Source organism: Phaenicophaeus curvirostris, chromosome 6 (genome assembly GCF_032191515.1).
Source record: "Phaenicophaeus curvirostris isolate KB17595 chromosome 6, BPBGC_Pcur_1.0, whole genome shotgun sequence".
Taxonomy (NCBI): Eukaryota; Metazoa; Chordata; class Aves; order Cuculiformes; family Cuculidae; genus Phaenicophaeus; species Phaenicophaeus curvirostris.
In genome coordinates this window covers 20,711,099-20,726,553 of record NC_091397.1, presented here as the reverse complement: position 1 = coordinate 20,726,553, position 15,455 = coordinate 20,711,099, and the positions used below count along the sequence as shown (strand labels likewise).

The following is a 15,455-nucleotide window of genomic DNA, read 5'->3' as shown; positions in this document are numbered from 1 at the left end:
TCAAGTCCTACATAAGTTGTCATTTCTGATCTCCTCCTTGTGCTGTTTTTAGCTGATGGATACTAAAAATGTTCAGAAATCTAAGAACAATTGCTTTAACAAAAATCTGAAACAATTCAGAAGTCAATTTTAGCCGTATTTTATTGACGGGGAAGGCACAGATAAGTAAAAGAGTAATAAGCATTGAGCAGATAAGAGTGCAAATGGTTTTGACAAAGTTGGATTTGTAGTATGTGTGCAGGGCCATCTTGTTGCTGGCTTATTTTAATAGAGAGGATGTTCTTTCCTCTTCTGCAAAATGAATTGCCTGAACTGTTTTATTTGCTTCTTCATTAGGGAAATACTTTTAATTGCTGCCTCATTTCCTTCCTCTGAATTTCCCTAGAAGTATTTATTATTATCTTTGCTTCCTCCCTGAAAATTGTCTATTTTAAAATATATAATGGCCTGGTTTCTTATTCCAGTCTGTACATTCCAGTCTCTACAAATGCAACTTTTAGAGAATGTAACTGTCTGATTAATTTCATATGTTATTCATCTATAAATGCTCATGTATAATATAATCAGAGTTAAAGATAACTTTCTGAACTTAGTATTTAGTAACAAACTTCTTCAGTACTAACTTTCAGGGCAAATACCAGCAGCACTTTCAGTCAATTTAAACATATGTCTATTCTGTGATTTTAGTAATATTTAGGCAATTTGTTAATGTGTTTAATTAAAAATCAGTTACCAGAGCTTCCTTTTACAGTGATAAAATTAGGAATCCATAAAGTCTAACTCCATATCCTTAATACCCTAAGAGTTTGTTCATTGTGGTGTTATCTCAATGGAAGTCAGAAAATGCAATTTCAATAAATAGAATTTTTAAAAGGAAAATTATTATCAAATTAAATGCACTCTAATTGTCGTCTGTTGAGTCTAGCAATAATTCAGTATGTTTAACACAGATATTTGAAGATAAGGAGCCTTGGATGGCTTGGTTTTTTTTTTCCTTAGTTGGGCATGTCACAATCTCTCAGGACTAGGAGAAGGCAATGAAAACTTAAGCTACTGAAATGTAACTGCCATCTGAATAGCTGGCTGATCAATAATGGTTCACTTTCTGAGTGTCTTCTTTCAACTACAGAGAAAATAAGAATTTGTCTACAGTGCACTATTTTGCAAAAGTAGTTCTTATTCTTGGATGCTAGCTGTTTATACTCTGGTTGAAGTTACGGGTTTGTAATTTTTTTCAGTTATAGGCTTACAGGTATATGTATTTATGACAAACTTTTTGTTCAGTAACATCTGTAGTCTGTATCCAATTGGATCTAATATTTAAAAGCAAAGTATTCAAGCAGTAAGATTCAACAGAGGCTCTTACTCTCAACCTAAATCCTCTGTCTCCTAGAGATTTCAACTACTTTTAAATTCCTGTTAAAAAAAAAAATGTGACAGGAGAGGAATTAAACCTGTGAAGTCCCATGTTTACATATGTTATTGCAATATCATTGAATCATGATGCCTTATTTCGTTGAGAGGGAACTTTATTGTTTCATGTCTGTTTCAGTACTATTTTCATCTTTGACCAGAATCCCAGTTAGAAATATGAAAGCTTTTCAGAACTGTAACATATTTGGTACGTTTAAATATTTTATGTAGTTACAATGTACTATCTTGATTGCAACACCTTACCTCACACGTTTGAAACCTTAATCTGTAAAGGGACAGCAGTTATTGAGGAAATGGGTATGTGGTCTTTGGACTGTATTTGGGAGTACCTGTATATGTTACACATGGAATGGTTGTTCAGTCACTGAATTCAACAAATACTGAATACCAAGAATTTAAACAAAGCCTAGTATTCGGTTCTGCTGAGCTTTCAAAAATAGTGCATACATTTAGCTCTTCCAATAAACTTCAGTTGTAGCTGGAGACATATGGGAATATATCCAAGGTGTCATCAGACAATATCCCTCCTGAGAACTGTAAGAAATTAATTTTCTTTACAATCTACAATAAGGTGGCAACTTGGCATCAAGGATTGCCTCAGGTAAAAAATAACTTCTTTCCCCAAAAGGGGAGAGTTATGAGAAAGGTTCTAATAAATATTCCCTTTATACTCACAAAGATTGCCAACAGTAATCCTCATAGCTAGTGCAAAAAGGCCCTGGAAAAATCCTTTACTTGAAAGCCGTGCTTGTCAATAGAAGAGAGGTGCTTCCTACTTATATATAGAAGTATTTTGACAGGACTGTACATCTAAAGAAACAGTGGGAAATAACTCTCTTATCCTCAAAATACCTGGAAAACAAAGAAAAAAGGTGAATTTTCTTGAAGTAGTAATGACTGGTTTCTGCTTTCTCTGCATGCTCTTTCACTTGGTAACATGCTTCTATGTCATTAAAAGATATTGTAAATTTTATTTCTCTTCATGCTTGTACTTCATACTTGTACTTATATGTAATTCTACCTGTCTGCAAAACTCTACAAATGCGTGTCATATAAACATTGAAATTATTTTCTTAATTCAGTAGTTTACATACAAATACAGCATAATTTCTGAAACATTTTTCCATCTCTCTATGCATACAGTACCTGTAAGGGATGGAATGTATTATGAAGCAGGTGCAATCAACCAAAGCCGATGAACAGGTCTGTCAGAATGAAAACTCATAGGTATCTATTGATGCCAATATAATGTTTCTCTACAGCTTCAAAACTTGTGGAAGACTCCAACAATTTCATTTCCTTGGTAATGCATTTTAAAAACTATGAAGGCAGTGATTTGAAATACCAGCATGGATCCTAACCTTACTAAGAGCTCCCGAGCTGCTCAGTCTAACTTCAGTAGTTACCTGTATGTTCCTTTTTTTAGTAATATTTTAATAATTTACAGATAGGATTAAAAATGCACTAGGATATGAGAGAGAAATGTTTAATGGTATGTTCATAAAATACATTTGCATGAAGGTTATGAATCTTTTCAAGAGCAATATGAATTCTATTTTCTTTCTAACATCCAAGTAGACATGAAGTATGTAAGGCTGTTTAAGATGAATTAAAACAGTACATGGGGATTTTTTTAAACAAAATTTTGTAATTTTTTTACATGTAATTCCTCACACATTGATAAAATTGTTGAGCTGAAGGCTGTAATTTAAATGCATGATTTCTGAGATGTTTGATGAGTCTGCTTTAAGCATGGATCAAGATACCATTTAAAGCATTCTTACAGAGCAACAAACTAGGCTTGGTGTTCGAGCCTTCTAGTTGTGGGGGCAGTGGCTTAGCTACTAGCTGTTAACTGAAATACCTTTATTAGCTATGAAAAACTGGAAATGCAAAACCTCTGCACAGTTAATTATAGTTTCAATATTCCACATTTATCTGAAACAAGCTGTTTTAGTAACTATTTCTTCTTCTTTGTCTCTCAGAGCTCTTTCCTTGAGATTCTGTGTTGCCGTCAATATAACTTTTAATTTTTACGGAAATGCTGTCAGAATGATGAATTAGACTCAGAAAATAAATCTGTGTTATCAAAACCCTTTAATTTAATTTATCATTTCCTTTGTGTACATGACAGTAATAACTGTTTCTGTTGACCGTTAAAGAAGGAAAGAATTCTGTAAGGTGGTTGGCTTTTGTTACCTTCCTGAGTGTATAGTTTTAGTTATGTTTACTTGTGTAACTAAACTGAGGTTGTTAGAAAATGCTTCGAAAGCGTCACTGGACAAGTAAATCCTGGCATGTGAAGTATAGCAGAAGATGGAGAAAAATTTTCTCAGGGAGAAAATTAGCTGATTATATCTGTAGCAGTTTAAGTAAAATGCATCATTATTGTGGTAATGTAGGATGAGTTTCAGCTGACACAAGATTTCTGGTGAATATATTTCCCCTAGAATATGAAGCGCTTAATCTAGGAGATAAGCCCTTGCCAAGTAGATAGTCAGCTCAGGACTACATGAAGAGGAATGAGTTGTGTATGCTCTGGGAAGTGGTTTGTGGTGGGGGGGTGTCAGATCTGCATGACAGTACAGCATGATGTAAGAGTAGTCCCATGCTGCTTGGTGGGTATAGGAGGAGCTGCAGGAAAGGAACTATTCCAGCATGAGGGGTAATTCTAAATTCTAAGTCCTCTTGTTCCATTTTCTATGTCACTGTTTATTTTCAATGTTTATTCTCATTTTAAAACTCTATCATTGAGGCTTTGTTTATTTTGCTTTGAGCACAGAGGAGAAGGAAGGAACTCAGAAATACCAGCATGTACTTCTTTTACAGTATTACTTGTAGCTACCCAGTAGAAAGCTGGAAATGCTGTTGATTTAAATATTTTATGGTTAGAACAGCTTGAGATGAGTCAAGAAAGACTGGAATGTTTCATCTCTCAACTCAGATCATGCACTTTTTGTTCCTTTCACTGCCTTTGAAGAAGGTACAGACCATCATAGCTACTGACATTGATAGAAATATTAGAATTTCCTATACTTAGATTTTTAAATATTTACTAAATTTTGCATGATAAGATATCATTTTTTAAATCTTTTTAATCTGCTAAATGTACACAATTTTAAGTGTAAACCAGTTGTAGAGAGGTTGAGTGGCATATGGAGTATCTTGAGTGTTGGAGTCTCAGCTTTGTCATTGAAATAATCAGAAAATGCCAAGACTTTACTGTCTTCTGAACCACTGATTGTGGAATTGGATATCTACAACCTGCAATATTTCATGGACCACTAGCAGAGTCTCCCACGGCACATGTAGGATTAACGTATTTCACCTCTGAATTTGCTGTCACACATGAACGGGACTGCAACTACTGTCATTTTCAAGACTGTAAGAACTAGGAAGCTTTCTTCCACAGGTGTATACATGTATATCTCTCTCTGAGAGGCAAATTTACAGTAAAACAATCTTTTGGAGATTTTCAATGAAATATCTATTAGAAATTTTCTGGATGTTCTCATAAAGGGTATTTAATAAATTATGTTTAGAGAAGTTAAAATATGCAACACTTTTTAAGGTTTTAGCTGTGAGTACCAGTACTCACTTTGTAAGAACATGGCAGTTGTTACAGCAACTTACTGGTCTTCTTGCCTGGAAAGCCATCAGACATTTTGACATAAAATTCACTGGTGTGGTTACAGGAACTGTATGATTAGGAAGTGGGGGTGGTGAACAATATACTCATAGTATAAGGTGATTAAATGAGGTAACTGTTTGCCTTGCCAACTGCTTGTAGTTAGAAGCAGAGCTGTCTTCTGCAACACTTTTGCACTTTGTAGGTTTTTTTTTCTTGTTGACTTGCAGTGTAATCTTTTCTGCTGCTCCCAGGAGCAAAAGAACTCAATATTTCAAGGGTGAGTTTTACTTAGAAGTAAAATGCATCTTCCATTCTAATCTGTACTTGCTGTGGTTTTTTCCCCCACTTTTAGGAGGATACAGATCATAATTATTATACTTCAAGGACATATGGCCCATATGATTCTACCAGCCGAGATTTGTGGGTCAATATAGACCAGATGGAGAAAGACAAAGTAAAGATTCACGGGATCCTTTCCAACACCCATCGGCAAGCAGCAGTAAGTTTTTGTACCTTTTTCTTCTTTGACAGACCTGGATATTTTTCACCAGTGACCAACACAGTAGTATTACTATGACTACTGTTCACAAACCTCTGAATTTTACTTAATCTATGAAAGTCTTCAAAGTGTTGCTATGGAATTATTCCAGGTTGCTTTTTGAACCTACTATGAGAGTCCTTCAGAGACGCCTTTATAGATATATCTAAAATTCACCTCTGTTTTTGAGGATCAGAAGCTATCAAATGCAAACTAGTTATGTTGCTGAAGTTGATGGTAAAATTTCCTTCAACTTCAATAGCAACAGAACTGGATTCAGGATTAAGTAGCTGAATATATCTGTATTTGCTCTTCCATTTCTCTACAAGGTGTCACACTCATTTTTTCTTTTGGGAGAACTGATAAAACTCATGAGAATGTCATATAGTAATGGAAATAATAGATGTGATCACAAGTTCAAGGTATCAACAAGGAAATACCACAAAGTGATAAATAACGACCTTGTTTAAATTATTGTAATAATGTTGCCTGGTAAAATAAGTAAGAAAATAATGGCCTTAACATGCTTATATGTGAAATTAAGTGCTGCATGATTTACAAGTTTTCTTCTCAGATCTCAGTGTCTGTAAACTGCATACATAAAAGGGCCAATATTAGTACATACAGAAAATTACAACTTGAGAACTGTGTTTTATGATGTTCTTGTTTCATCCATTCACCAGTTTTGCTCAAACAAGAAGTCCTTTGATTTTGCCAGTTTAAAATTAAAATCTAGTTAATACCTTATCTATGATGAAATACATATAGTTTTTTTAGAGATACAAGTGTTTTTAACAGTTTTGAAGCTGAGAGAAAAGCCACATTTGTTTCATCTTTTTTGATAGTTTATCTGTTATCTCCCTAGCACCAGCCAGCTTATGAGCTCAGGAATACATTCCTCATTCATGCCTTGGAAGAGGCAGCAAGAAGAAATACTCTGGTATTTAGTTCAGAATACAAAAAGCAGAAAGGATGATAAATCCACAAGTGACTAACAGAGGGTCCAATATATAAAATTTATTCCTCATAGCCAAAAAGACTGTAAAGAGCCAGGGATAATGCAAATACAGAGGATTCATGCAGTTATATATATTTTGGGGTAGATTTAATAGCACTGTATCAGCTATTTTAAGACACTTTGTTCCTAATGAGGAAAAAATCCTCAAGGGTACCTGAAAATGAGAACACGTATTGTCCATCTTGCCTTTTTCATCTGTGATCCCACTTCTCTCCTGTGCGCCTGTGTTGTGGGGGATAATGGAAACATGCAAAAAAAAGAGTTAAATAAAGGAATTAAAAATACCTATATAAAGTAAAATATATTTCCCTAATAAAAGTAATTTTATGAGGCTTGGGTAAGGCTTTATATTTTATTTATGGGTCGATAATTGATTCCTTGTACGTGTCTGAGCAAACAACGCCCATTTATACTACAAAAAAAGTTGTTTTAAAAAAGAGAGATATTCTCTAAAATTGTATAACAGCTGTGAAGTCACATATTCTGAGCAGATCATACATAACTAAGCAACAGTCTCATCTGTTCTCTTCCATAAACTTTGCCATTACTCTTTTTAAAAGGGTATTTTGCACATCCTTCTGTGACTTGGTTATTTACATTGTCACAATTTCTAAAGATTATTTTCCAGTTTCAAAGGAGAACAAGGAGTTAAGTTGCTATATGTTAAGTATTAGTTATTTTTTTTCTAATAATGTCAGGGATTCTTTGAATGCTAAAAATTCTACACTGAATTTGTTTGTTTTCCTTCATTTGGAAGTGTGTAATCCTAGGAGTTCCCAAAACCAAAAGCCGCCAGTTGGTTTTGCTTGTACATGAAAAAGTAGTAAAGACACAGTCCCACAGTCCATGAGATGGTTTGGCTCTATAAACAGCATAGTCATTGTTTATGAATGATGCACAGATATTAACAGAACAATTAGAATGTCTAGCACTTTCGGATTTATATCATTAATTGTGATGGGTTTTTCTACAATACCTTGCCACCATTTTCTTAAATGTATAATAGAATTTTAGTTGTGGCTTGGATGCTTAGACTGTTTAGATTAGATATGTAATAGATGACCACTCAAACACTGAACTAGATATAGGTTTGCCTCATACTTGCAAACTCAGTTCCCTTTCCTGTCAGTCTATTCTATCATTTATGCATGGAGAAAATGATTCTTATTCCAGGGGCTTGAAAATTCTGATATCCTTTCTGAAAAGTGAGATATGCTTCCTAGCAGCAAAAGTAAAAACGTTTGTTTCTAGTGGCTGTTACAATATTACACTTTAAAACACCCCTTAAATCTTATTGGTTCTGTATTATTACAGTATTACATTAAACTATTGTCTATATTAAAGATTTTTGCACTGTCAGAATTTCAGACATCACTCTTCAAATTAAGTCAATGGGAGATGTGTACATGGCTTGAGTGGGCATAGCATCAAGTCTTTATTGCAAACATCTTTATGCTAATATTTATATTAGAGACATTTAGAAGGCTGTTAAGAAGGCACAATTGTCTTTTGAAGCAGCTTAATGGCTGTTTTGTTTTTTGAAAAATTAATGCTAATATGTAAAATGGACAATACTGTGTAAAGGAAAGAGGGAAGGTTTGGTGAGAAAATTGATGTTTTTCAGTCTTTTGTAGAGCAAGGGCATAATTTAAATAGAGCACATACATGGATATAGCATACACCTTAGAAGTGAAAACATGGAAAAAAATCATTTCTTTAAGTTAATGCATAAGCTGTCTTTTGCATACGTCATTTTGATTAGAAATGTTAAGTTGTATACCCATATTTCTGTATATGCAGAAGGTCATTAGAAACTACTGTGTCCAATTAACACAATACAAATGGATTTTGCATTCTAATTAAAAACAAATGAAAAAAATGCTAATAAATTCTGTCAAAATTCACTCTTCCACTTAAGTGGAAAGAAAATGTAATTTAAAGTTACTGTAAATCTTCAATGGTTAATTTCATGCTAAATAACTCTTTAAACATTTCTGGTGGTTTTAAAAATAGTTCTTCCTCAGAGAAGAATTACCCAGATATGATCTGAAAATAATAAACATAGGATAGAAATAATGGTAGGGAAAATAAAGACAAAATGCCTTTTTACCCCCCTTTTTTTTTTTTTTTTACTGTATAAATTGTTGGCCTTTCTTAAGTGGCAACATGGCAACATCAAAGATTAGGTTTGAGAGACAGTCACCAAAACACATCATCATGCTAGTTTTCACTGTAGTAACTCCTCCTAAATAGCAAATAATAATCGGCTGCATACCCAGTTCCTGTTTGGACTTCAGACCATAATGGAAGTGATGTGGTTTTGATACAATATTACATTTAAACAATGAAAAGATCTTACCGGCATTTCAGCACTCCCTTCTGTCATGACTACTGATCTGTTCAGAGTTTAACCAAGAAGGGCACCAGGTGATCATTATGGATGGTCACAATAATCAATGAACTTTGGGAAAGGAGTGGAACAGATGGGAAGGGAGAGTGCCATAGGCAGAGATGAAAAATGAGTTTGAATTTGAATGGTGTTTTATAGAGAGCTTTGGTGAGAAGAGTCTGTTCTCCAAATTACAGTCCTCTGCTGTGAATTCAGCTCAGAGAGGATAGTCATCTATAGGCTGACAGGGGTGGGAGAGTTTTTTCTCAGTTTGTTATTTTGCAATAAATACGTTAGGTAGAGATTGTTAATTCTTCTATGGAATATTCTTTATAAATCGTTTCAGCTCCTAGTTATCAGTACAGAATGTTTTGGGAACTGGTGACATGGATTAGGTAGAGGAATTCCAGTGACCAGCCTTCATCAGATAAGCACACAGGTAGCAGTAGGATGTCAGGGAGTGCACTTGAATCTGAAGGAGCATTTGATAGAGGAGCGAACCCACCACAGCCAAGGGAGCACGCATCCTGTGAAACACAGGTATTTCTAAAGCCTTAAAGATTGATGGCCTCCCTTAAGAAAGAGGTTAAAGTAAATTTTTTTAAGGAAAAACTCTACAGGTATTATATTATTTTCATTCTTATGGGAGAGTTAGAATGTCTGCTGATGCATTTTATTTTCTGAAGTCTTCAGTTATAAAGTTCTATTCCTTTCACGTGTTTAAGTGCTCCACAGAATTGTTTCCAGTTAGCTACAGACAATTCCAAATTAAGAAAAACAAGGTTGCAGAGAAACATATAAAGCAATGAAACAGATGTTTGAAGTGGAGGACTGTTCATTTTGGGTTTTGTTACCTTTCTGCATGGTATTGATTGTATTTTCTGGTGTTGTTCCTTTCAGAGGGTGAATCTGTCCTTCGATTTTCCATTTTATGGCCATTTTCTACGTGAAATTACTGTGGCAACTGGGGGTAAGTGGCTTTCTAACCATTTACGCTGAGCAATATGAGAAGAGTTTCTTGCAGCTATTCAAAACACCTCTCTTTCTAGTATATGTCAAGAGATAAACTGCAGCATTTACTTAGAAAAATTTGCTTTCCACAAAAAGGAAATTACAAAATATTGATATGATTAAAAACCTTCAGCTGCTCAAGTTGTACTGTTATAGAACCATCTCAGTGTAAGATGTACTGTTATAAAACCCTCTCAGTGTAAGTCTTTATAGCATCGATCATTTTCTTTTTAGGTGTTTTCCCCAGAATTTTTTTGTGTTTGTGTGTGTGTGTCTGGAGCAGTTGCACTTGTGGAGGCAATGCTGGGGCCAAAACAAGAAGGGAAACTTGTTTTTTACCTGCACGAGAGCAGAAGATTTACTATCCAAAGATAAGAAGTGCTGCTAAAAATATCTAATTTGTTACCTGTAAGTCAAACATGTTGTACTGTGTTGCATTAGTGTGGTACGGTGTCTGCAACAGTACCAGGGTGTTTATCTCTGGCTTCTGTCAGGTAAGATGGGAAGTATGGCACAGCATGAGCTCCTGATCTTGTAGCTCTGGGCGCCACTGATGTCTCATGATTGGAGTTCTCCCTCCCATCACTGCTGGCTCCTGCTTGCACCAATCTCCTGCAGCAGGAACAGCCACTGACCCTTTCTGTTCCCCTCTTGCTCCACCTTGAAAGAGAAAGAGGAGACCAGAGGAAAAATATTAAATGAAAAAGAAATGACAACAAATGAGAAAAAGAAAGAGAAGGAGTAATGTTCAAAAAAAATAGGTAAGCAGAGGGCAGCATTGTAGAGGGCACACCCACAGCATCCTCTGGTCCTTCAAGAAGTCCCACAAGATCAAGGACCTTTGTGGGTGATGCTCTGCCTGGACGTGTAACAGGGCAAGCAAATAGAAATAAGGGCCAATCCTACCCTATCCCTGTTCAAGGTTTCTCCCTCTCATACTAGAGGTTGCCAGCTAGGCAGGATTAGGGGATGCCTATGTCCCATTGGAGCTCTGAATGAGGAGTGTATGACTAAAAGATTAAGGAAGAATTGCAATCAGTGTCTCAAAAAGAGTAGGGGCTCCGTGTCAGAATCTCCATTTTGCTTTCAAGAATACAGGAGATGGACAGAGGTGAATAAAGGCTGATATTAAATGGTTGATTTGCAGTCAGAATGATAAAAATGGATGCAGAATTATGGGGTGACTTCAGTACCAAGATTTTCTCTTGATCAGCAGTGTCATTTTGACAGATGAGCCATGAATTACTGATTGGGATTTTGTGACTTTTCTGATTTCAATTCCACTTTGCATTTAGTTTCATTCTGGGGCTTGATCATCAATACACAGTTCTGTATTAGACACTTCCATGATTTTCAGCCTGAAAGTTAAGTATAAAAAAGTAAGATCTAGTCAATAATCACTTTTAAAAAATTATCCTGGTAAGCCCCGGTTACTGTAAATCATCCTGTCAATCTAGGACAGGATACACTCTCTTCTGACTTTAAGACTCCTAAGCCCATTTAGCAGGAAAAAGAGAGATCTATTTCTGTCCTAACTCTCTGATAAATGCTTTGCATGGCTATATTTGCAAATTTTGTTACCTTAAATCATTGGTAGTGCAGTGTGGCTCATAGCCTATCAAATTATCAAGACAGATTCCAAGTGCTTTTTATACCATATGGTTTACTATTTCCTAGTAACCAAAATTTGACAATGGCATTTCTATTATTAGGCATCTGGAACACTTCCGGAGGTTATTTTGAGATCAAAAGAATGACAGAGTTAATGTGTACAGGAGTCCCTCATGACACATGTTCACTTCCTGTAGAACAGGATATGATTAATTCTACTAATGAAAACACTACAGACTGTTTTAACCTCCAAATTATAAATTGAATAACTAAGTTAAAAGGGAAATTGAGGACAATGGCACATTACATCCCTTGCACAATAAAAAATATCTACCCAAATGATTTCTGCTATTCATCATGGAGGGTACATTGTGGCATGGTAAGGTTTCCAAGTTATTTAAGGTGACTTTGAAAATGCTAAGGTGTAAAACTCAACTTTTTCTGTTATTTAACTAACAATTTATTTTCTATTCCAAATTATTTTGCTGAGTTAATTGAGTTTGACAAAGGAAAGGAAGAATAGGGAGTGAAAATAACTTGTCTAATGGTTTCATTTGCTGTTGTCCTAAGCTTGTATTTGATAAGACTAATTCATAACCAGGAGGTAAGACAACTTATGGTATTATTAACTTTAATTGCTAATTAATGGTTCTTTGGGATACAGGCATCTACTGTATCTCCCCATATTCCCATAGAGAGCATTTGAAAGCAACCTCTGAAGAGCTCCCAAAGCTTTAATAATAGTAGATAACACAAGAAGAAGATGAGTTTTGCTTTTTGTGACGCTTTCTAAAGTTTGTGCTCTACAGGCCACAAGTGCAGTTATTTCTGTAATAAATGGCTTGTGAATTAGTGAGTCATGTTGCAAATATCAGAGAGTTAAGTTCATGAACCCTGCTTAATTGCCTGTCACTGATACCTCTAAGAGACCTCAGTGGTTATGGAGGTGCAAAAACCTTCTCTGTGCTAAATTTCACCAGGCAGTAACACAGCCCTTCTCATGGGAATCTTTGAAGCTCTGTGGCCTCACATCCTACTCAGCATGCAGCAGTGCTTCATACTTGGTTGTATTAATTTTCCACTGGTTGAAAGTCACTCTTGTTTATTCCCTGTGGCTTATTTTTTAGTTGATCAGTCTATGTTTTGTAGTACAGCCTTGTATCAAATACTGTGAATTATTTAGGATTTTTTTTCCTTTCATGTCATCTCTCATCAACAGAAAATTTCTCTATGGTATTGCTATGCCTGTAGCAGCATTGCAGAGGACAGTGGTAGCTAAGCCAAATTATTGTGGATTTTCAATAAACAATTTGTTGCGCCTGTCTTTACCTCATTCTTTTTTTTTTAGTAAAAGCTGGGGATTTGTGTGGTATATAGCAGATACAGAAATCAAGGCTAGTAGGTTACTGGAACTGAGAAGTCAATAGAATAATAGAACAACAGCAAGTCATTGACCACAACTCATTGAGTGGGACCATCCAGCCAGTTCCTCATCCACCAAGTCTCTTCAATTTTCAGACAAAGATGTCATACAGGAGGGCCACATCAAATGCTTAGCATAACTCCAGGTAGATGATATCAGTTGCTCTTCCCTTAGCCACCAATGCTGTAACCCCATTGTAGAAGGCCATGATCAAGCATGACTTGCCCTTAGTGAAGCCATGTTGGCTGTCACCAATCACCTCCTGATTTTCGTGCCTTAGCAGTTTCCAGGATGATCTACTCCATGATCTTGTCAGGCACAGAGAGCAGACTGACTGGCTTGTAATTCCTCAGGTCTTCCTTTTTTTTATTTTAAAAAATGTGTGTTGTTTCCCCTTTTCCAGTCAGTGGGAACTTAACCGGACTGCCATGGCTTCTCACATATGATGGATAGTGGCTTAGCAACTACATGCATTCACATGCATTTTCCTTGCATTTCTCATTAACTTACTTTTTTAAACATTCAAAACCAGTGGATAGGTGGAGCAAAGTTTGCTTGGCTCCCTGGATTATCACTGTACTGAGTGTAGTGTCTTGCTGGAGCCTGTCAAGCAGTCTTGGTCAGGCTGTTCGGGTTGTTCTTGCTGCTCTAGCCCTTTCAGCACAGATTCAGCAGGAGATGGATTCATCACTTAACAAAGGGATCTCTGATAAAAATTACCCTATGTGCAATATTTGTTAAATGGCAAAGTTGATATAAAGCTGAGTGAAACACAGTATTACTAGGCAAAATCATTGACTCAGACTACCTTGTGTCTGTTTCAAGGCATTATGCTTGTCGTCACCAATGGGCAGCTCACTCTGTAAGGATGGTAGAGTTCTAGCCATTGACTGGCAAATATCAGCTCACACAATTGCCATCTCACATTCTGTCCATATCTGATATCTTACATTTCCTTACAGCTGTTACAAAAAAAATAAAAAATCTCCCTGTAAAACTTCCTTTATCTTTCATTCCTGTCAAGTGTCCCTTCTTGACCTACCTTTCTTGCTTCTGTAAGGGGATAGCACTTCTGTCAGCTTTTCCCTGAAACTCTATTTTGTCTTCCTTTCCATCAATGAACTCTTAAGAACTCTTTCTCCTCCATTCTTTATGCTTCGTCTTTACAAATAGGATCAAAAACACATAGAAGGGAAAGAATGATAAGGTTTAAGAAAAAAAATAATTCAACTTGCCTTAACATCACTCTGACCTTCATATAGGAAGGCATTTGCCAACATTGACTGTGAGGCTTATGGGCAGTAGTTGTACTGAAGCGGTAAGAGGACTTAAAATTACCACATTTGTGTTTATCTGTAAAGGTTCTGTTTCACAGAATAGCAGCTAAATAGCCAACGCATTTGCCCACACATGATGTCAAACAAGCACTTAAATATTTTTGCAGATCAGACCCTTAATAATAAACTAAATGGCTTAATGTTAAGGCAAAGAGCCTTCAGGATAGCCAGAAATTGCTTCACTGGGAAATAGGTATCAGCTAACTACTGACAAATCCATCACTTTCTATTGTAGAATTTTATAGTAAGCATGTATCTTATGCTCAGCCTTTATAGCAGCATTGTAAATTTTCAATAATATTGTGCTTTTATACCGTAGTAAAGATTTTTAATGCATGACAAGTCTTTATACTCTGCTTCTCCTACAAAATATAATGTTTATTTGGTTTGCTGCATGCTTATAAGTTAAAAAATAAACTTCAATTCATATCCGCCTTTTTACCAATTGACTTGTAAAAGCTACTATGTATGTCCAGTCTCATAAAATTTTATGTGGTTTTATTTTGTCTTTCCTACCTTACAACATAATTTTAGCATAATTCTCAATGTAAAAGATTGAGCACTGCAAACCCTAGTTGAAAAGTTATTTACTGCTAACAACAAAAAATCATTCCTGAACTAAAATCAGGCAACTGGAAGATGAGAACAATGTATACTGTATTTAGTTTCTAATTAAAAGAATAAATTCCTGATTAAAAGTGGGAAGTATGCCTTTTGTTGCTATATGACAGTGTATCATAAAAATGATATATTAGTGTGGAAGTCCTGGGCCTGATAAAATATACTTGGTCCATAAAGGTTCTAAGGTTTGTAAAATAGTTCTTGTGTATATCTGTTTCATAAAGTCAAAATAAAAGACCTACTGACAGTTGGTTTCAAACATTTGTAAAAATTAAGTGCTTCAAAGCATAGAGCATTTAGAGACCAATCAGGCTGTGAAATGCATTGAAAATTCATCTCAGAGTCAGTGTTAATTATGATACATAAGGACTACTGTAAGTTGCACTAGTTCTAATATTAGGTGTGGTCTCATCAGTTTGAGTTTTGTCCAAATATAACTTGA

The 15,455-nt window shown here is 35.5% G+C and overlaps 2 protein-coding genes across 2 annotated transcripts in view; one reads left to right on the top strand and one right to left on the bottom strand.

The window, feature by feature from the left end:
• Positions 1-15,455, bottom strand: part of NEBL (nebulette) — a 412,617-nt gene that overhangs the window by 12,424 nt on the left and 384,738 nt on the right. The gene's annotated exons all lie outside the window — the stretch shown is intronic.
• PLXDC2 (plexin domain containing 2) overlaps positions 1-15,455 on the top strand; it is a 265,179-nt gene that overhangs the window by 137,087 nt on the left and 112,637 nt on the right. Inside the window, exons 3-4 of the mRNA XM_069859523.1 lie at positions 5,418-5,564; positions 9,911-9,980. Coding sequence (XP_069715624.1) covers positions 5,418-5,564; positions 9,911-9,980 — 217 coding nt within the window. The remainder of the gene's footprint in view (positions 1-5,417; positions 5,565-9,910; positions 9,981-15,455) is intronic.